This window comes from Macrobrachium nipponense, chromosome 1 (assembly GCF_015104395.2).
Source record: "Macrobrachium nipponense isolate FS-2020 chromosome 1, ASM1510439v2, whole genome shotgun sequence".
Classification (NCBI taxonomy): domain Eukaryota; kingdom Metazoa; phylum Arthropoda; class Malacostraca; order Decapoda; family Palaemonidae; genus Macrobrachium; species Macrobrachium nipponense.
The window spans coordinates 121616892-121638761 of NC_087200.1; the positions used below are offsets into that span (position 1 = coordinate 121616892).

The window sequence follows — 21870 nt, forward strand, 5'->3', positions numbered from 1 at the left end:
GCTAGCTATTAGAGTTGGAGTGAAAGTTACCATGGAAGTGACTGGAGTACTTTTCCTGAAAAATTCATTCAAACTGTATTGCACGAAATCTTGAACATGTATGAATGTTACCCATCATAACTACAAACTTATGGTTTTTATGTAAGGGAAAACCTTTTCAAGCTAGCTGGATCCTGTTAAAAATATAACAAGGTTGGTGACAGCAGGGTGATAGCTATTGGGGAGGGAGTACACAGAGCCTGATCTCTCTCTCCCAGTCTTGTGCCTCATGACGCTCCAGTCATCTCATAAACTTTCTTGCAAGATGCACACTGCCCCAACTTGCATAAAAGCCAGTTTATTACACACTTCCTGCCCTATCTACACCTTGCCATTGTGGTTTTCTGCTTTCTTTTTTCTGCGTGTGATCCTGTGTTTCATTTGTGCTTGTCTGTGTGCTTTGCATTGAAATGCTGACGCTTGATTCAACTAAGACAGCTTTACCTTAGAGAATATGCCCAGGGGTATTTGACAATTGTTGCTTTAGTTTTTAGCCTCCTTCAATCTAATGATTGTAATATAAGTAACTATTGTTCTGAGTGTCATAATTGGTCTCCTGAGCAATGCAAGTATTTTGGTAAGAAGAAATACAGGAGAAAATCAGAAATCGGCTGTTCCATCTTTAACAGTTTCTGACTCCAATGGTGGCCACCTCTGCCATTCCTTCTTGTTCCTTCTCTCCTTTACCAGATTTGCCTCTTATTGCATCTTCTCAGGATGATCTTACTCCTCATTCATCTACTGCTTCATCTTTAGATAAATGGGAAGAGAGTCAGTGCATTCTGACCTCTCTTTCCCCCCCCTTGTGTCTTGTGACGCACCAGTCAACTTCCCACCCAGGTAATTGAATGATGGGTGGCATGAGATGGGCCTTTATGTAAAGACCTTGGGTTTAAAGTTATGAAAAATATAAACTGATTAAAAAATTTTTGTTTGTTCATATACAACACAAACCCTGGTCTTTATGAAAGGGAGACTTGCTATTAGTGGGAGGATAAGTAAGTTTCAGAACAGACTGGAGGTTCAGCTCACCTGGGCTTACTTCCTAGTCAATTGTTAGAGCATACAAAGGAGTCATATGCCTCTGATTTGTTATATGAAAGGTTACTAAACAGCTAGACATATGGCCTTTGACACACAGGGAACATATTGGAAGCAGGAAAGTCTTTTAAGTGTCGGAGACAACGGAATTAGGTAGCTACTAACCTTATTCTATTGTCAATCCCTCTCCCCTTTGTAAAAGAGAGGGTCAGACTAGCTTCTATTTCTAGAATTTGTATTATATAGGAACAATAAAGAAAGAAAATAGAATGGTTGCTCACTCACCTGCACCTAGCCAGTTCCAGCTAATGATGGCTTACATCTCTCCCCTGCCCACCAGAACAGGACAAGAAGAAAGGGAAAGGAAGAAAGCCAGTAACTCCATTCACTCTCATTTTCATAACCAATATCTTGGGAAAGATACAACCTGTCCCACTAGGGGCACTGGATGAGCTACACAACTTGCTGAGCAGCCACCACCGGACCCAAGGAAAAAGTATCCAAGCTATGGGCCATGTCCCGAAAGTAGAAGGAGGTGGAGGTTGTTTGACAAACCTATGTACCAGCCTTCAGTAACCTATGAACCAATAGGTTCTTTTTGAAAGTAATGGAAGGGCCAAAGCTCCTAACATCATAAGCACTTGCATGTAGTATTGGTATCTTCAATTGAAAAGGTACTGTTTGCACCTCTGACTATTTCCCGTAGCCAGGAGATTGATTGATTGATTATGTCTATTAAAAACTGGTGTCACAACATCACGGTTATTAACACCTAAGTAAATTTAGATAGAAAGTAGAATTAAATCTAAAATTAATTAATTTAATATAAAAAATCTAAAAATATATTTATATAAATATATTTGTTCAAATATATTAATTCTTACATAGATATTCTATTATATAATCTAAATTTTGTTGAGGAGGCCAGCCTCCCTCATAAAAATATATAACTGCCCTATATTACAATCCTTCCCAAGAATTGTAGATAGGATAAAATTACCTCCTCTATCACATCCCCAAGACAGGAACCTATGTCTCAAATTCCCAAGTCTGGGACATTCAACCAGCAAATGTCTCACAGTCAGGGACACAGTACAATCATTGCAAAATGGAGGATTTTCATGGGACATCAAGAACCCATGGGTGAGTCTTGTATGTCCAATCCTCAATCTGCACAACATCGTTTCGTTTCCTTGGCATATATGGTATGACCAAGGATACACTGATGAAGTGATACTGCGCATTTTTTGATTAGTTAAAATATCTTCCCACTGGGACTGCCAACATTTTTTAATTCTCTGACCTACTAGAGGGTACAAATCCCGATATGGTAGTAGGCATCTTGTGGGTTCTGGGGAGCTGACCGAAGACTTTGCAAGTTGGTCAGCTTTCTCATTCCCAGCCACCCCAACATGGGAAGGAACCCAACAGAACTTTATTTCTTTCCCTCTTCTTTTTAGTAAAAGCAGCCATTCCAATATATCTAAAATCAGAGGGTTTAAAGGGTTAAAAAATTCCAGCGACTGAAGAACACTTCTTGACTCACAATATATAATAAAATTATTTTCATTCCGAATTCTAGGACACTTCTTTCTTGTTCTGGCCCATGCTTTAAAAAAAAAAAAAAAAAAAAAAAAAAAAAAAAAAAAAAAAGTCTTCGAAACTAAGGCTTGAGATGTTGAGTCCCTTTTAGATAGCTTCACATAACCATAACAGGACATAGGATTCCTCTGGATTGTTACCAACAAAGTCGGTCAGGGAGGGGATCAAGAAGGAGCCGATTCTGTCATTGGGCACCAAGGGATTCTGAGTCTTTGCTATGAATTCTGGGACAAATTCAAAGACTACCGACCCCCAACCCCTCAAGTGTTTAACATTAAAAGAGACCATGGAGTTCTCCTACTCAGTTTGATGAGGCTAAAGACCAGCAAAAAGACCATCTTGAGTGTCAAATTTCTGTCTGATAAACCTCATAAGGTTTCATATGGTGAATAAGTAAGGCTGCTAAGGACAAGTGTCAAATCCCAATTAGGAAGTTTTAGCTCTCTCAGGGAACAAAACTACTCAAAACTCTAGGGAAGCATGGAGAATTCCCATGAGGAGGAGAGGTCTTCCCCTTTTAAATGTAAAAATAGCCCTATAGCATTTCTGTAACCCTTATGGCTGACACAGAGAGTAACTTCTGCCTGCGGAGGAAAATAAAGAAGTCAGCTACTTGTTGAATAGAAATTCCGACCACGTGAAACCCTGTACACAAAACCAATCACAGTAGAAGGCCTTTTCCCCTTGGTACAGAGTTGAAGAAGATTTTCTGAGATAACCAGACATTTCTGTTGCTGATCTGCAAGAAAAGAATCTCTCTCACCAAAGATACTGGATAGTTCCAAACAGTGAAGAGATAGGGACCCTACCGACTGTTGCTGATCTGCAAGAAAAGAATCTCTCTCGCCAAAGATACTGGATAATTCCAAACAGTGAAGAGATAGGGACCCTACCGACTGTTGCTGATCTGCAAGAAAAGAATCTCTCTCGCCAAAGATACTGGATAGTTCCAAACAGTGAAGAGATAGGGACCCTACCGACTGGTGAAATGCCTCGATGTGCTGTTAGCAAAGGAGGTTGTGCCAGGGCGGAATCTCTCTCGGTGCCTCTGTCAGCAGAGCCCAAAGATCAGGAAACAACACAGTGTATGGCCACAAGGAAGCCACCAGGGTCACTCTGAGGTTCTGAGAGATCATTACTCTGTTGATTGTCTGATGATTCAGACAAAAGGGAGGAGAGGCATAGGTGTCCTGATTGTCCCATGGGTGTTGCAGAGCATCTTCTGCTGCGACCCAAGGATCCGGAATGACAGAAAAAAACACCTCCAACTTTTTATTGTATCTAGTTGTGAATAGGTCTTCTGTATCATTAGCCTTCTCCACAGACAGAACAACCTTTCCACTACTTCTGCATGCATTAACAACTGTGTCCCCAATACAGTGGAACTGCGACATACAAATTTTTCGTAAGTTGGGAAAGTCCCAACTTACGAAAAATTCAAGTTACGAAAGCAAATACGAAGATTTTTTTGCCTCTGCATACGAAAATAATTCAGGTTATGAAAGGTTGTTGCTGTAAAGTCCCAAGATTCGCCCGGACCGCCGAGAACAATTTAAAACTCGCGCGCCGCCCACTGAGTAGACTCGCCACCATCCTCCCGCTCTCCCATTGGTTCCTGATGCTATTCACCGCCATAAGATCCTGCTCTCCTATTGATCAGCATCTCTCCCATCATGCTCTACGTAAAGGCGTTCTTCGGCCACTGTGTCGCACCAGCGTTATCGTACGCACGCGGAATTAGTTCGTTCACGTATACGATTTTGTTTGTTAACGTAAATTCGTGTTAGTGATTTTGCTTTGAACTTTATTGTGTTGTGTGAGAACTTAATTAGTATACTGCATAACTTAATTATGTACAGTATAGTCATGGGTCCCAAGAAAGTTGCTGAAGTTCACGGAAAGAAGTGAATGCTTTGTATGGAGACAAAATGGAGATTATCAAAAAGTATGAAGCTGGCATGCGGTTGAGTGTGATCGCTAAGGAATACGGCCAAAATCCGTTGACAATAGGCACCATCCTTAAGCAGAAGGATGCCACCAAAGCAGCTACACCTTCCAAGAGCACGACTATTTTGTCCAACAAGAGGAGCCACGTGCACAATGAGATGGAGAGGCTGCTTCTTGTATGGATAAAAGACAAAGAAATCGCTGGAGATACGATAACCAAGATGGCAATCTGCCACAAGGCCAGTGCTATTTTCGGCGATTTGATTGCCCAGGCCGAAGACGACGGAGGAGAAGGGACATTGACGCCAACCCCAAAATTCAAGGCTTCTCGTGGGAGGTTTGAAAAATTCCGGAAACAGACTGGCATCCATTTGGTGGTGCGGCAGGGGGAGGTGGCCAGCTCGGACACGAAAGCGGCCAAAGCCTTTATTAAGACGTTCGACGAGATGACGATCAACGAAGGCTACAGTTCTCAGCAAGTCTTCAACTGAGATGAGACTGGCCTTTTTTGGAAAAAAATACCTCGTTGGACGTACATCACACAGGAAGAGAAGAAGCTACCCGGGCATAAGCCTATGAAAGACAGGCTTACGCTCGCACTTTGTTCCAATGCCAGTGGGGATTGCAAGGTGAAGCCCCTACTTGTCTATCATTTGGAGACTCCTCGAGCCTTCAAAGCCCACAAAGTGCTAAAGGAGAAGCTTCCAGTGATGTGGAGGGCTAATGCGAAAGCCTGGGTAACGAGACTTTTGTTCACTGAGTGGGTAAATCTGTGTTTCAGCCTGACAGTGAAGAAATTCTTGGAAGAGAAGCACCTTCCTCTGAAATGTCTGCTGGTGTTGGACAATGCCCCTGCTCACCCTCCTGGCCTCGAGGAAGATATCCTAGCGGAGTATTCTTTCATCAAGGTTCTTTATCTTCCTCCTAACACCACCCCTCTCCTCCAGCCCATGGACCAGCAAGTGATATCGAACTTCAAGAAGCTATACGAAACATCTTTCCAAGAGATGTTTCGACATCACCGATACCACAAACCTCACCTTGTGCGAATTTTGGAAGGAGCATTTCGATATCGTAATATGCATCCGACTCATCGATCAAGCTTGGCAGGAGGTTTCAAGGCGAACCTTGAATTCTTTGTGGAGGAAACTGGCCTGATGCCGTATCTGCCCGAGACTTCGAGGGATTTGACGTTGGTGAAGCTGATGCAGATTCAGAAACAGTTGACGATCCTGAAACCGTTTCGCAACCAGATCTTGACAAGATCGTTGCACTTGGCAAGTCCATGGGGCTGATCGTCGACGAGGACGACATCAATGACCTTCTCGAGGAGCACCAAGAGGAGCTTACGACGGATGACCTGAAGGAGTTGTAGGCCATGCAACATAACGTCGTTCAAAAGGAGCTCTCTAGCTGCGGCGAGGAGGAGGAGGACGACCCTATGACAATGCCAGAAATTAAGGATGCTTTAGCTGCTTTTCATAGGGTGCAATCATTTGTAGAAAAGAGACACCACGAAAAGGCTTACACAGGCTGTATGCTTGCGCAATTTGATGACGTTTGCCTGAGTCGTTTCAGGAACATTGTGAAAAGCAGGCAGAAGCAATCTTCCTTGCATAGTAATTTTTTAAGGAGGTCTTTAGTAGGAGTAAGCAAACAGGAAGATGCAAGTGATACTACGAAAAACAAAGTTGAAAGTGGTGATGAAATTGAAATTTTGTAAAAAAAAAAAAAAAAAAAAAAAAAAAAAATTGCAGTATAAAAAAGTAACAAAAATGTAAAAATCAAAAAAAGATAAAAATAAGAAATGTTTCCTGACATTTTTTAATGTGTTTCATAAAGTTAAGTATCAAGTTTTCTGCCATTTGTCCTCCTCATCTGTCGCCACTTTCGGAGATCGCCTCACTCGAAAGGGAAGGTTCCACATTTTACTACATACGTACGTATGTACGCACAGTATTTCTTGTATACCATGTACACTAATACACTTTATTTACAGGTATATAGTACATATTAGTAGTATATGTAGTTTAAGTTAGGTATTGAATGGTCCAAATTGTTGTATTTCATTGTTTATTGGTCAATTAGCTTTATTATAAATTTACTGGGGTGTTTTTGTAGGGCTTGGAACGAATTAGGCAATTTACATGTAAAATATGGTTCAAAATACGAAAAAATCAGGTTACGAAGGCCGCCTCTGAACGGATTAATTTCGTATCCTGAGGTACCACTGTACTTCATCCTGATGACTCACTTGTCTGTCACTATATTCCTTTTGCCTGTCTGCCACTACATTCCTCTTGCCTAGAATGTATCTGGCTGAAAGAAGCACTGAGCAAGTCACCACCCACTGGTGTAGTTGCAGTGTCAATTCATGAAGTTGAAGGGAGACTAGTTTCCCCTGCTTGTTGACATATGCCACCAAAGTGGTGTTGGTGGACATTAGAATCACAGAGAGCCCTGTCACCCTCTCCTGGAAATCCTGAAGAGCCAGGAAGGCTGCCTTTAGCTCCTCCAAGATGTTGATGTGAAGTTCCTTGTCTTATTGATCCCACACACCTGAGGCCAGGAGGTCTTCCAAGTGTGCTTCTCAACAATTGTTTGAGGCATCTGAGAACAGAAGGAACTGGCGGTAAGGTTCCTGTCATCCAACCACCAAACTCAGTCCTGTTTCACTTTCTTTGAGAGAGGAACTTGGAAGAGGGGAAGATCCTATGATGGAGACCAAAACTCTTTCAACCTCCACTGAAGAGATCAAAGGTTTTGATGTCCGTGAGGAACACGCTTCTCTAGGGACGACAGATTACCTAGAACTATCTGCTGTTAAGACCCTCGATGCTGTCATGTCTATTAGCATGCCCAAGTAAAGAGATCTTCAGCTGGGAGTAAGATTTGACTTCACCAAATTCATCACTATTCTAACCTGTGAATAAAATTGGATTAGAAAGTCCCTGTCTTGGATCAACTTTACCCGAGAACTTACCAAGACCAGCCAGTCATCAAGGAATCTCAAGATGCCTATCACATGTGAATGAGCTAAGACTGGCACTAGGATGAATACTCTTGTGAACACCTGTGGGGCAGGAGAAAGGCCAAAGCAATGCACCTTGAACTGATACACTGATACTCTCTCCCAGAATGAAGCGAAGGAACTTGTAAGATGATTGATGGATTGGAATCTGGAAGTACGCATCCTTCAGGTCTATCATCAGCATGAAGTCAGACTTCCTGATGGCTGTTAGAACTGTGTTGGGCGTTTCCATCTTGAACTAGGTCTTCCTGATAAAAAGGTTCAGGGAAGACATATCTATGACTGGTCTCAAATCATCAGATACTTTTTCCACCAAGAAGACATCCTGGGGATCAATACTTCATAACCTCCAGGGCTTCTTTTTCATCATCTTCTCCACTTCTTTCTGGAGAGTCAGATCCTTTGGTGAGCCCAGAACATAAGCTCTGAGATGGAGGGGATGATCGGAAAGGGGAAGAGGAATCTCAAAGGGCGAGTAGATATCCCACCCATAGAACATCTATTACCCAGGTCTCTGCTCTGTGTTGCTGTCAAGCTGCCCGATGGCTCGCCAGGCAACCGCCCACCAATGGCAGCAGTGAGGAGGGGCACCCACTCTAGCATTTTCCTCCTCTAGCCCTGATTCTGCCTCCTCTCCCAGGTTTGGAAGAACGTTGGTGAAGGGACGCTGTTAAATTGTTTTCTTGGCAGGAGTAGGAGAATAAGAGGCCCAGTCATGGTTTGGGATCTCTTAGGAGAATAAGCAGCCTGAGGTCTGCATCAGCGCATGAAGGGGCCAGACAACTTATTTACAGCTTGGTGGAGCACATGATTATTGTTGTCTGCTCTACCTCTTATTCACAGCTTGTTGGAACAGATGATTATTATTGTTGGCTTAAGTCTGTCAACTGCCGCTTCAACCTATTCCTCATGAAAAAAGTGATGAAAGATCCCAGAATTATTCTATTTCTCAGTGCTAAGGTAGAATCAGTGCCAGAAAATCTGGAGATCCTAGAATGGGGCACGTTTCTTCCTTTCAATAACCAATATACCCACATATTACCCATATATTCGCTGTTGGGTGAGCCAGATATGAGGTGGTCTTGCCATCAGACGGCAGTGGTTTAAGGAAGGTGGAATACTCGTCAAGTGTCAGTAGCCACAGCAGCCGAAGAAATCTTGCTTCCTGTTGTCAAACAAAGATCAAGTCACGAAACTGCCTGGAACGTCAAAGATGCTGTCAACTCCATTGAGACTGACTCTTGATGCATAAAGGAAGTGCTCTCTGCCTTGATTTGATCAGATGAAAGACCCAGGTCTAGACAAACCAAGTCTGGATGTACCTGTTTGGACTGTACTGTGACCTTAGGGGTTGCATAAAAATGTCTGTCATGGAAGAGAAGAGGGTAGTATCTTAAATAACATGCCAGATGGTAGAGAATTATCACATCCTGAGACAATGAGAACTGACTTAGATGGGGACACTGTCAGCATGGTAAGCCCATTTATACCTTCATCTCTCTCTTGGGACCAACAAGTACCTCAAGACCAGAAGGAAAATTTAAAGTGGTAGCCACAGTCTCTTCAGGTAGTTCGTTGTATCCACAAATAAGTTCTACTACTTCTGCATGTGTTGTCAACAGTTCTTGGTTAGCTGCATCAAGAGGGAGAGGGCCTTTTGCTTCCAAGGCACAAGATTCTTGATCCAGCCTTCCAAGCAAAATAGCAGGATCACTTGCATCCCCTGTTGATTACTGGAGCATAGGAATGATTGGGGCCCAGGACTTTCTTGGGGATATGTCGTTCAGCCAAAGGAGCAGGGACCCTGACTTGATAGCGGTCTAGGTCGATAGAACAAGAGTGTAGGTTACTATTACATGACAGTGGCGGTTGAGTCCGTGACTGTAAGGGACTCTTGTTCCACAGAGAATAGTCACGGCCGCATGAGCCAGACATGAATATTTTCCTAGCCTAATTTTTCCTATATGCAACAATTATACAGTCTACCCACCTGCTTACATTCCTCAGTCCCAGTATAATCCATCTTAAGACTTTGAGCAACATTACAACAAGACTTACAACCCACAAATTCCCATAAGTCAGAGAGAGCTCTCCTACCAAACCAAACATCACATCAGTCTCTCCTGTTCTGTCCGCCCTGTTTTGTTTACATTTCCACCCCACACCACCCATCTTGTCAGAATTCTATGATGTCACAACACAACTTCAATACATCAAGACATTTTCTAAAACCAAACGTGTTTCCCATACATTGAACAATGCCCGCATTGACCTCAGGTTTGTTAGTTATGAAAAATACAAATTGGTTAAAAATTTGTCATTTGTTCATATACGAAACAAACCTTCGGTCTTAACAATAGGATAGGCTTACTTATTGGTGGGAGGTAAGTCTCTATAACTGACTGGGAGTTTGCCACCTTTATCCATTTCCTAATAGTAGATGTATTCTAAGACAATGGACTATTAATCCTTGAACCAAAGAAATATGAGAATCTATTGGTTTCCCTCTGTGGGTGTTCCTACGATGCCATGCTTTACTACATTACAAAAGATGGAGAACTCTCCATTCTCATAAACCACTCCTGTCCCTTGTATCTGGATCTATTATCACCCCTCTCTCCCTATTATTAAGAGAAGTGTGTTGCTACTGAAAAGTATGCTATACTCTAGAACAGCAAGGGGTCAGGAGAGGATTGCTGAAGGGGAACTCCCACTGTCAGATTTGTCCTTCACCCAACAGAGTAGGTCTTTCCTCACCTTTGTCAACAAGGGAATTTGCTTGTATGGGTGATCTACCGTTGGCGACCAAAACTCCTTCATCCTCCATTGCAGAGATCCAAGGTGTAGCCTCCCTTGTGGTACCAACTTCTCCAAGGAACTTAGAATTCCCAGTACTACTTGCCACTGTCTTGCTGGCTGTGTATGCTTTTCCAGAAAGGCATTCACCACTTTGTTTGCATTTCTCTACCCTCTGGTCTGCTGGGAACACTTTGGCTTTTACTGTGTCTATAATCATACCCAGATACACCAGCCATTGACTTGGATCCAACTTTGACTTCTCCTTATTTATCACAATGCCTAGGCTGTGACAAAACTGCAGAAGGGTCACCCTGTCCCGAAGTAATTTTTCTCTGGACTTTGCTATCACCGGCCAGTCGTCTAGGTATCTTATTAGCCTGATCCCCTGAGCATGCGCCCATGTCGACGTGAGAGTGAATACTCTTGTAAAACCTTGCGGAGACGTTGTCAACCCGAAGCACAGGACTCTGAATTGGAACACTTTCTCTACAAAACTAAAGCGGAGAAATTTCCTGGAAGACTGATGGACTGGGATCTGAAAGTATGCGTCCTTCAAGTCTATTGTCAGCATAAAGTCCTTGATCCTGACTGCTTGTACAACTGTCTTTGGGGTCTCCATCCTGAATCTGGTTTTTCTTATAAACAGATTCAATGTTGACAGATCTATTACTGTCCTCCAATCCCTGTTGGCTTTGGGGACAAGGAAAATGCGGCTGTAAAACTCCTTTGACGGAATCGATACTTGTTCCACAGTGCCTTTTTCCATCATCTTCCTCACTTCCTCATGTAGAATAAAAGCCTTCTGAGGTTCCTGAGCATAAGCGAGATGTGGTAATGGTTGTTCTGTCAGGGGTGGGGTTAATTTGAACGGAATCAAATAACGGACTCTGAGAACATCCACCACCCACTGCTCTGCTCCAAATTCCTGCTACACCTTCCAGTGATTCGCTAGGAAACTCCCCAACAGGTGTGGGTGAGTGATGAGAGGCACCCATCCTATCATCTTGAACCTCTCCCCCTTCCCCTAATACCCCTTCCTCTGTTGTTTCTATCGTGAAAGGGCCAATGAGCTAACTTCTTTGCGGGAGAGGGTCTTGTTGCTCTATTAGAGATGTTATGTCTCACTGGCTTCTTATGAGGTATTTGCTGATGCCTTACCTCAATAGGATTAGCTTGACTTCCAGATGTTTTCCTAACTACCTGCTGTATTAATCTGTCGTTAGTGTCCATCCTTCTTCTATCTATAGCCTCTTCCAGTATGCCCTCTGGCAACAGCAATTGAGACTCTAGGATATTCCCATTCCTCATTGCAAGCAGGGAATCCAAATCAACAGTGCAGCTTAATCTAACCAAAGCCACATCTCTCCTCATCAACAGGATATTTGCCCAAACATTGGCACTTAAATTTGTCAAGTACACAATTGCTTTGGAACCTGATTGTAGCTATCTGATAAACATTGACTCATCCACTACTTTTCTCGTTACTTGAGAGGATGCAATTTTTGCCACTGCTGTTGACCAAAGGTTTAACCAAGAAACAGTCTGAAAGACAGATGAAGCTGTTGCTTCCAAAGTAGCAGCTTCCTGACAAGTCATCGAAGGGCATTCCATCTTAACTTGATCCAAGGTTAATCCAGGTTTTAACCTTACCACATCTGGGTTAATTTGTCTAGATAGCAAAGGAACCATTGGTGTCGTATAATATTTCCTATATTTCATCATTGGGGGGGAAATAAACTTAAACGATCTATTCGATCTTAAGGAATTATCCCTTCCAGCAATCCGTGCATTGACATGTTGTAAAACTGACTCCGCATGACTTGAGCAAGTTAATTCATACGACACCTTCATATCCTTTTTCAATCCAAATACTATGTCGATCCCTGGAGGAAGCATACTGTCAGGTGTCTCTGTGCTTCCCAAAAGGTTATCAAATTGACGAATCAAATCAATCACCTCTGCATACGAAGCCAGAAACTCCTGATTTTCTCCTTCCTCCGGTTCTAACGTATTGTGTTCAGCCACAGGAGAAGCTAGCTCACTCCTATCCGCTGACAAACGTCCGGGTGCGTCATGGCTGTCCGACCCTACGACCGCGGCATCTTTGATCTCTGATGGCCGCCATTGGCTCAATCTCGAATAGTCAGTAGGAGAACGAGACAGCCTAACTCCTTCTCTGCTCACATATCTAGAGTGAGAACCCCGCCTAAATCTCCAAGATGAAGGCTCTCTCGAAACTGAGCTAATTTCGTCTCTATCTTTATTAATATCGTCTCCAACGACCGTCGGGGAATTTGTCCTTGATCTCTTATCGAGACAAACAACGCCTTCCACCAGCGTATTAGAAGAGGTTACCAATTCTTTATTATTCGACCTTTTAATGGGAGCTCTCTCATCCTTTCACCGTATCTTAAAAGGTCTTGCAAGCGACACTGGTATCTATTCTTTATTCCTTGTTGAACTCTTCCCACTCAACGCTGATTTTACCAACGGCAGTATAGTCTCTCTTAGACTCTTTGTCGTCTCTCCTGGCATCTCCGCAGCGGCTGCTATCCCAGCAACCGTTAATGCTTTCGCTCGTTCGGACTTCTGTAAATGACTTCGTCCGTTAGCGTTACGCTTACCAGCCACTGTCTTCTTTACTTTATTGCTGACCGGGATGTGAAAGTCCTGGCTCAAAGATGATGAAGAATTTATTCTTCTCCTCTTGGCACGAGGATCAGTCACTTAGTCCCCTATCCTTCAACACTTGACTGGTGCACGCAGTGACGTCATTGAACTTTTCGATGGCGCCGAACTAGAGGAAGAAGACGAAGAAGAAGACGATTCACGTCTTTTCTTTTTGTCTTTCTGAACTATTTTCTCCTCTAAAGCTTGTAATTTCTTCATGACTGTGTGTACCAACGAGTCAGAAAGTGTATTTGGCTCTGGAGGCAACAAAGTAGATAGAGAAGCAGTAGGCTGGGACGTCATCGTGTCTGCCATGTCAGTGTTTGACGCAGGCTGTGATGTCACCACTCTTGTAGGGAGAGACTGAGCAGCTGCTGCTGGAAGCCCTGCGTGTGCTGCAAAACTACTTCCAACGTTCTGCATCGCCGGAAACATTGATGGTGGTGTTGTTGCTGCAGCATTAGCTCCCATAAAGTCTAGACCAGGGGGATGAGGAACATTCAACGTTGTCGGGCCCTGGTGGAATCGCGACGCCATATAATGAGAAAGCAACCCCTCCAAGGTTGGTACGCCTGGTAGGCCTAACGCCAACCACGTTCCTCCATTCTCTGCGCATCAGGAGCCGACACCTGGAACAAAAATGGCAATGCTCCCCCTCTCTCTGCTGGGAATGACGGAGCGTAACTATGCATAAAATTACCCAAAACCCCTCCTGGAGTTTCCGATAACGAATTGCTAGGAGAAACCGAAAGGGTATGGGACAAATCAAAGGCAGGTGGCAAAACATATGGAGAAGTCTGGTTTATTGCCGATACAAAAGAAGCCGACGACGCTTGGTCATCCAATGATGGCGTCGTCTCCTTTCTTTTGTATTGCCCTTTCCCATAAAACTTCATCCACTGTTCCACCGACCAACCACAAAAAACTGAACAAGGATTAATAATAGTACATACGTTTTCTCTGCACCTACTACACGTTGCATGTGGATCTGTAGACACTGAAGTTAAAAATCTTGAACAAGGAAACCCACTCACTCCAGGGCATTTCCTTTGTCTCTTGCGAGAACCCGAAGAAATTCCCATTGGTGGAGCAAAATTCTCCATCTCACAATGTATACACACCTATCAGATCACACCCAAACTTAGAACACCCAGAGAAATAAAAAGTAAAAAGGGAAAAAATGAATAAAATCAGGCAAACGAAAACCGGCTTTAAACAAGATAGAAAGTAATTACGTCCTATCTTAAAGGCAGTAGGAAAGTAACTGTCAGGTCACGGGACGCCAAGGGCATTCTGGGTACTACATACCCTGTGACCTGGTATAGATGCCAATAGTCCCTGGATCTCACAAGTTTACTTCTAATTCTACCGGTTTCCAGCTTGGCTCTAGTATTATCCTAATGTTAAGACCAAAGGTTTGTTTCATATATGAGCAAATAGAAATTCAAAATAAAATAACACGGACTAAACTGATATATAATTAAGACTGGGTTACATGGAGAGTAGTAATGACTGTGCAAGCGAGAACAAGGGCTTTTTGTCTTAAGAGAGGAATGGTCCTGATCAGAAGAACATTCCCTCAAGTATGATGACTTCTTAACAGGAGTCTTGTCGCTCTTCGACCGGCAGAGGTCTTAAAGCTCGATTCTTGAACAGGATGAGTGGAAGATGAAGAAATGACTGTAACTTCTTGAGGAGAAGCCCAATCTGAAGAGCTACAGCCCTTGGAGGGACTTCTCTTGATGAGTGCGTTGCCACACAAGAATCAGAAACTGGGCAATGGTCATCAGCAGCTATGGCATACGATTTATGGCAAAGACCCTTAACAGACTTTTGGCTGTCCATAGCCTCGATACAGTCAAGATTAGCCGACAGAGACACAGCTGATGTAGATGGAAGGTTGGTCTTGCTTCCTAAGGGGAGATGGAGTGTCTGTTGATCTTATTGCAAGATGAGCAAAGAAGGCTTTCTTCTTCCAACACCTCTGTGGAATGGAGTGAACAAAAGACAAAGACGATGCTTGAGAAGATGACAGTGAGAACGAAGGAGATCTGCAATGTATCTTCTTTCCTTTCAAATCAGAGTGGCTGAGTTTCTTTACAAGAGAACCTTCGAGTCTCTCCAACACAGCTTGAACAAAGGAGTTGGAAGGAGCAGACATATAAAGCCCAAGAGCAGAAAATGGTGGGAGAGGAACAGCCGATGAAGGAACAGTGTAGGCTGAGGATGTAGTGGTTGTAGACATGCAAGCAGACATCAAAGACACATTAGCTCTATTAACTGAATAGCAGAAGAAGCTGAGAGATGGGAAGACAGCAGACCTCTAAGGTGAGGTTCCCCTGGTAGGCCTAAAGAGGACCAGCATTCGTTCAGCTTCTCAGCATCCATGCCTGAAACAACAGTATGATGGGGAGCTGACTCCCTCCTAGAAGGGAGGGGGACTCCCCCCCAACCCCTAACCCCCAAGAAGAGAGGCAGCTACATCAAGCACAAGATCTCCCAAACCTCTCTTCGATTTATCTCAAGATGTACTATTGGAGTAAAATCTTCCAGGGAAGAAGATGCAATGAGAGGCAAATCTGGAGGGAGAGAATGAACAAGAAGGAATGGTGGCAGTGGCTGCCATTGGAGGTGAGAAGCCTTCACAAGAAGGAACTGCCAATTTCTGATTTCCTCTTGTATTTCTTCTTCATACCAAACTGCTTCCATTGCTCAGGAGACCAATCACAACACTCAGAACAAGAGTTACTTATGTGGATCAGTATCAAAAGAGGCTAAAAAAGGAAAGCAAGAATTGTCATCTACCCCTGGGCATTTTCTCTAAAGCAAAGCCGCCTTAGATTAATCAAGCGTTGGCATCTCAAAATAACACACACAGACAAACACAAACGACAGACAATCACACACAGAAAAAAAAGAAAGCAAAAAATCAGAACACCAAGGCATAGATAGAGCAAGAAGAGTGTAATGAATCAGCTTTTATGTGAAATGGGCAGTGTGCATCTTACGAGGAAGATGGTTAAGAGATGACTGGTGCATCAAAAGGTACAGGATGGAAAGAGAGATCATACTTTGCCTACTCTCTCCCCACTGGCTCTCACCCTGCTGTCACCAACATTATTCTTTTTTTAACCAGATACAGAAAAACTAATGGCAGCCGATTCAAGTCCCATCACGGGAGCTGCCTGACCAAGGAGTGACAGATTTAAGAGGTTGGACTGTATAACACTAAGTCATATGCATACAAGAACTACTTGAGGCTCCCTTTCTGCAGTGCTTTACACGAGTCATTCCAGAAACTTGGTGGCGGTTTGCTTCTCTTGTTATCCTGTTAAATATCTTCTAAACATCTATAGACAAGCGATGTAATCTTGTCCCCACATATGGAGATTATTCAAAACTTACCTTATTATAAACTGCCTCTGTAGCTGACCTCTCTATCAAGATACCTCACTAGTATCAATTATTGTTTTTAACCACTTTTTCTCAATCTTTCACTAAGCCCTTTCTCCAATATTTCCATAGCTAATATCAAGCAATCGTACTCCTCCATAATCCCAGTGAAGTGCTTCTCTTCTCATCTGTAAATCGTAACTTTCAAAACTCTTCCTTTTCTTGTCACCTTATCCCTTCCTTTATCAGAAGTTCATAAATTCCATACGTTTCATTCAACATAATACACTAAGTAAAAATTTCATCCACTTGAAGGGATGATAAAATGGAATAAAATTCATTAAACCTCAGTTGGTCAGCATGCAACTACACACATAATGAAGTGAGAGGCAGCAGCCTGGGTGAGCAGTCACTTCCTCAAATGGAAGTGTTATCTGCAACTACTGTACACCCTGTCAACAGCAGTAAATCCAATTGCAACACTAATAACACCCAAAAACTGCACTCAGGGTGCACATTAAGGGTTTTCATTAGTTTATAAGAAAAAAATAGCTTGTAAATTACCCTTTGCCATAAGTTAAAAAATTCACATAGAATAACTAAGTACAATGTCCTACATAAGTGAGGAAGGCAAATTGCATGCAAAAGCAGCTCTTTAAAGTAGATACATTAAAAATACTCCACTTGCCTAAAGAGAACTTCAGAATGGCACTAACAGTTTTGGTAACAATAAAAGTATTTACTTCATAGTCTGTGGACTACAACATTCAGCAGTGAAGCTTAAGCAATAAGTCACCTGCAAGCTTCTTTCACTCTAACAAATTTAAAACGTTCTCCCATCCAAGTGTAATTCAAGCTAACAGTGTACAAGTGAAAAACAAAATTTAATAGCAGCCATTATAAGTGCAATATAAACACTTCAAAATGCAGATTCTCATCAAATTCTACTGAAATTTCAAAGTCAACAAAATTTTGGACTATAAAATGATAACAATCATGACAATTACACAATTCAACATGCAGACAGAGACTTACAATCCTTGTCCTCCTCATCCTCAGTCTCATCAGCTGTAAGAAGGGTTAAATTTAAGAGAAGTTAATCCAGGCACTATGCTGTCCCAAAAACAAACTGTTACATTGCGAGCCATTTCACCAACACAGACTCTTAAACTCCCATAAATAGAAAAGAGTTCTACACTGCACTTGGCTTCAGGGTCATTAAGGCAAAGATTGATACTTAGTAAATGCCAAATTCTAAGCGATTACACATCAGAAAGTTTTCAAAATAAAAATTCACAAACTTCTAGGCCACTAATAGTACATACTGAATAATGGAAAACTAATTTTCACTTATACTACGAAGGAGCCTTTTCTTTCATCTGATATTACTAGAAGTTATCAATATATAGTCATTACATACCTGAGGACCAAAGCTTAGGATCAGCAGTTGTATAAAGGTTTCACTGAACTCCCCTTTCCCATCCCACACAATCACTACAGCTGTGTCTTTTTACATATAGGGGTAAGCGAAAAAAAATTCAGTAACACCTGTAAATGATGGACAAAAGTATGGGCAAAAAGGTACATTCATTTCCCCTTCCACCACAGTACGTACCAGCATAGTATACAGACAACAGCATCTAACAGATGTTCAGGCAAAGGTACATCAACACCATAATCATTTAACAGGTTGATATTGATTCAATTCATATATGCTCTACTGGATGCCACTGGTCACAAAAGTACGAACTAAATATAATGGATGGACAAATGAATGCACTATTCTTCCTGTACTTTCATCAACTGTTTTCTCTACTTTTACAGTGTTCTTTCACTTTTCTTGCAGTGCAGTAGTACCTCAAGTTACATTGTTTCATTTTCTAGCATTTTCAATCTTACAGCCATTTTTGTTAAAAGTAATTGGGAAAAGAAAAACTGTCGTACAGCAGTTTATGCGACTTCACATTGCTCAGTGAAAAATACTGAAAAGTCATAAATATATAAAAACCAAAGAAAAAAAGTGCAAAATCACATAAAATGAAACAACAAGATGTACAAAATAATATACAATAATATTACTGTAAAGGACTATATCACATCATTTAAGTTTAAAAATATTAAAAATAGTGTCTTGTACACATTGCACAGCTGTAATAGTTCAAATGTTAGGTTGCATGGCAGTATTGAACCTCAAATTATTACAGTGTATTAAAGCAAGTGCTTGCATGACAGTTATTTGCAGTGTCTTGTCTGCACTGAATCTGTGTACTTAAGATCTGTTCCCATGGCTCTGAAAAAAGTTCCTAGTCCTACCAGTAATGCTGCTAAGCATGATAATATTCTGTCAAAAAATAATGTGGCTATGAAAAAGCACTGTGAAAAGGCTGAAATTTTACCTCCGTAACTCATTACGTTGGCTTGAGTTACATGACATTATCGACAATCATTTACAATAAGGCATGGATTTCAGCCTGTGTCAAAGATGATGTTTCAGGTTTAGCAACACTCATCAGTAATGTAGAGGGCAAGATCCACAAAAAAGTGGAACAGCTTTTTTCTCTTTAGATTACAAAGCAGATTCGTCAGCATGTTGCAATGAGCCAGTTTCTGATTCAGGGGAAAGCAATAGTATTTATAAGTGAAGACATCAGGAAGTGTCCTGATGAGAAAAAACAGATTTCAAGGGAAGCTCCGGATAGGACATAATCTTCACATAACCAGACTTGAATGGCAGACTTATCCCCTCTAAGCAAGCTGTCAACTCAGGAAAGAGAATTTTATTAGTTTGATGACCTCAACACAAAGTTTCCTGATGAAAAAGACATAATTCAAGGGAAGTTCAGGATGGTTTACGCATTCAATCAGCAACCCACTCTTCACATTAGGATCCAAGGTAAACTGGGAGGCAAAGGTTAGGCTGACTTTAACTTAAAGCCACTTTAGAGTATCACATTAAGAATCCTCAAGTGCTGAAAAACGTCCCCGAGGCCTTTATCCCAGTTATACATATGCTAAATCCCAATGTACTACTTGAGAAACTGTCATTATTTTTGAGTAGTAGTTCTTTACCTATTAAATAAAAGCAGTGGAGAAGTTTTGTGGGAGCAAGAGTAGCCCCTTCGAGATCCTTCTTATTCTAGACAAATACCTGGTCATCCACAAAACCTCATAAATTGTCATCATAACATTACTGTTGTTCACTTAATTCCCAACATCGGGCCAGGACTGGTGCAGTCATTAAATACTAACAGCTTTACTGAATGCTTAGGCAGGCTGAAGATGCAATGGCTCTGAACAAGAAGAATACAATCTGTGACTTCTGTAAACAATCATGACATCGACACAGCAGCACTAAATATAAAAGCCTCCTGAAAGAAAATTTAAGCCATCAGTATGAATAGCATTTGCAAGAAGCTGTTCCCTCCATTTGTTTACTATTTCAAGGGCTTTGCTGAAGTGGAAGTGAGCAAAGCATTGTTGACCTGAGCAAAAAGTTGAAAATAGGCTGGGAGGATGGGGATTTCAACTTGTTATCAGAGGCCGATATGCAATCACTGACGAATGAGGAACTGATAGCGCTTTACAAGCAGCAGCATCAGGAAGAGAAGCAGACATCTGAACCAGTCCATGATGCTTCATCATGAACAAGATAGAGCAAGCCTTTGTGCACACTGAGAAAGCCCATTGCTTTCCAAGGAGATGGATCCAAGAGAGCCCTTTGCCTTCTGAGGAAATGGATCCAAGTGCTAAATACTTTGCAAAGATTATATGGCCAATGCACAACTTAGCTGTTGCTTATCGGATTCTTTTGGATGAACAGAGCAGCAACAAAGTTCAGGGTACTGTGTGTTCTCAGCTGCCTGCATATCCAGAGAAGAAATTTAGACACTATCATCAATGTCAATGCATGTAGTCTCCTCCTCTTCTGGCCAATCAAGCACATCACCAATCAAGTACAGTGTACATAATTATTATTATTTCTTTTTGTTTGTTACACTCTTTACCCTAAAATGATAAAATTTTTAAAGGGATAGTACAAAAGTTGAGCTAAAGAGCAACTTATTGTAAATGGCCTTATACAGCTACTTATAGAGGTAGGGTGTCTAGGTCATATCTTAAAGGGTTTTTCTAATTTAGAGCTTTTTTCATATCAAGCTGCAAGTCTTGGACCGAAATGATGACATAAGGTGAGGTAACACTGCAAGTGTAACAAGATGACACAGCTACTGTCTTTGTGTGGGGAGGTGAAGGTAATCTTAGGGAAGGCTTTAAACCACTTCCTAGTTACTCTTCATTAGCTTCAAGTCCTGGTCCTCATAAAATCATAACATAATGACTTTCCTTCTTTTTGATGTCCAGGTAGTATTGTAATTTTCTATAATTTTTACATTTTTGTATTTCTCTACTCTTCTACTCTTCTGCTTTCTGCTCATCTTCTCTTGTCCTTAATATTATATATGTACTTTATAATTTTCTTACATATCTAAACAAAATCAAAATTAACATCTGAGAAATATCTACGTTAAATTAAGACATAAAAGCTTGGTAGTCTAACTATGCAGCAGATTCACAGTTTACTGTTGTATCTAAAAAAAAATAATAGTATCTAATCTTAAACCAGTATTGCACATAAAAGTAAAAATATTAACAAACTCAATTAATAGTCTTTATGAACAGAGTTAACCTTAAAAATGGATAATTCTAATAACAAATAGCATATATATAAATGCATTTTTCCAGATGGTAAACAGAAGTTAAAACTGTACCTTTGCTGTTGGTAAACCTTTGGCTATTCTATCTTATAGAAAATAATTTCTTTAAATAATGTTTCTTTAAACTTAATTATCCAGAAGAGAAGAAATGGCTCCTTTGAAAAGTAATGATGATGTTTCCATTATCATTCAAAATCATTAGAAAGATCCAGCAATCATTAAAGTGGCTTGAGTGTGTTTGATTCAACTTAGAACTTTACAGTATTTCACTTGAAAAGTAAACCACTACAGAAACAATGATATTCCAACAACACAAGATGGTTTTCTTTAATGTACAATTCATTTAATATTCACATAAAGCAATTCATTTAATATTCAAGTAAAGGCAAAGAATCTGGCAGAATTTGTTAGCGAATTAAGCTACCACGGTTTCATCATAGGAGTTAGCCAATATGAATTTCCACAAGTCCAGTAAAAAACTAATTCCACATAATGCATATACAGTACGTATACACTAAAACCTCACTAATCAGAAATCTTTAGCCTTTTATCCAGTTTTTTGGATAATCCAGACAATTTTTCCATTACCAGAAGGTTTTGCTTCCATACTATAGGCTGAATTAGATATCACATATT

At 41.3% G+C, this 21870-nt stretch overlaps 1 protein-coding gene across 1 annotated transcript in view; it reads right to left on the reverse strand.

The window, feature by feature from the left end:
- LOC135219591 (dedicator of cytokinesis protein 7-like) overlaps window positions 1-21870 on the reverse strand; it is a 492066-nt gene that overhangs the window by 400951 nt on the left and 69245 nt on the right. Inside the window, 1 exon segment of the mRNA XM_064256479.1 lies at window positions 17558-17590. Within this exon segment, the coding sequence (XP_064112549.1) occupies window positions 17558-17590 (33 nt within the window).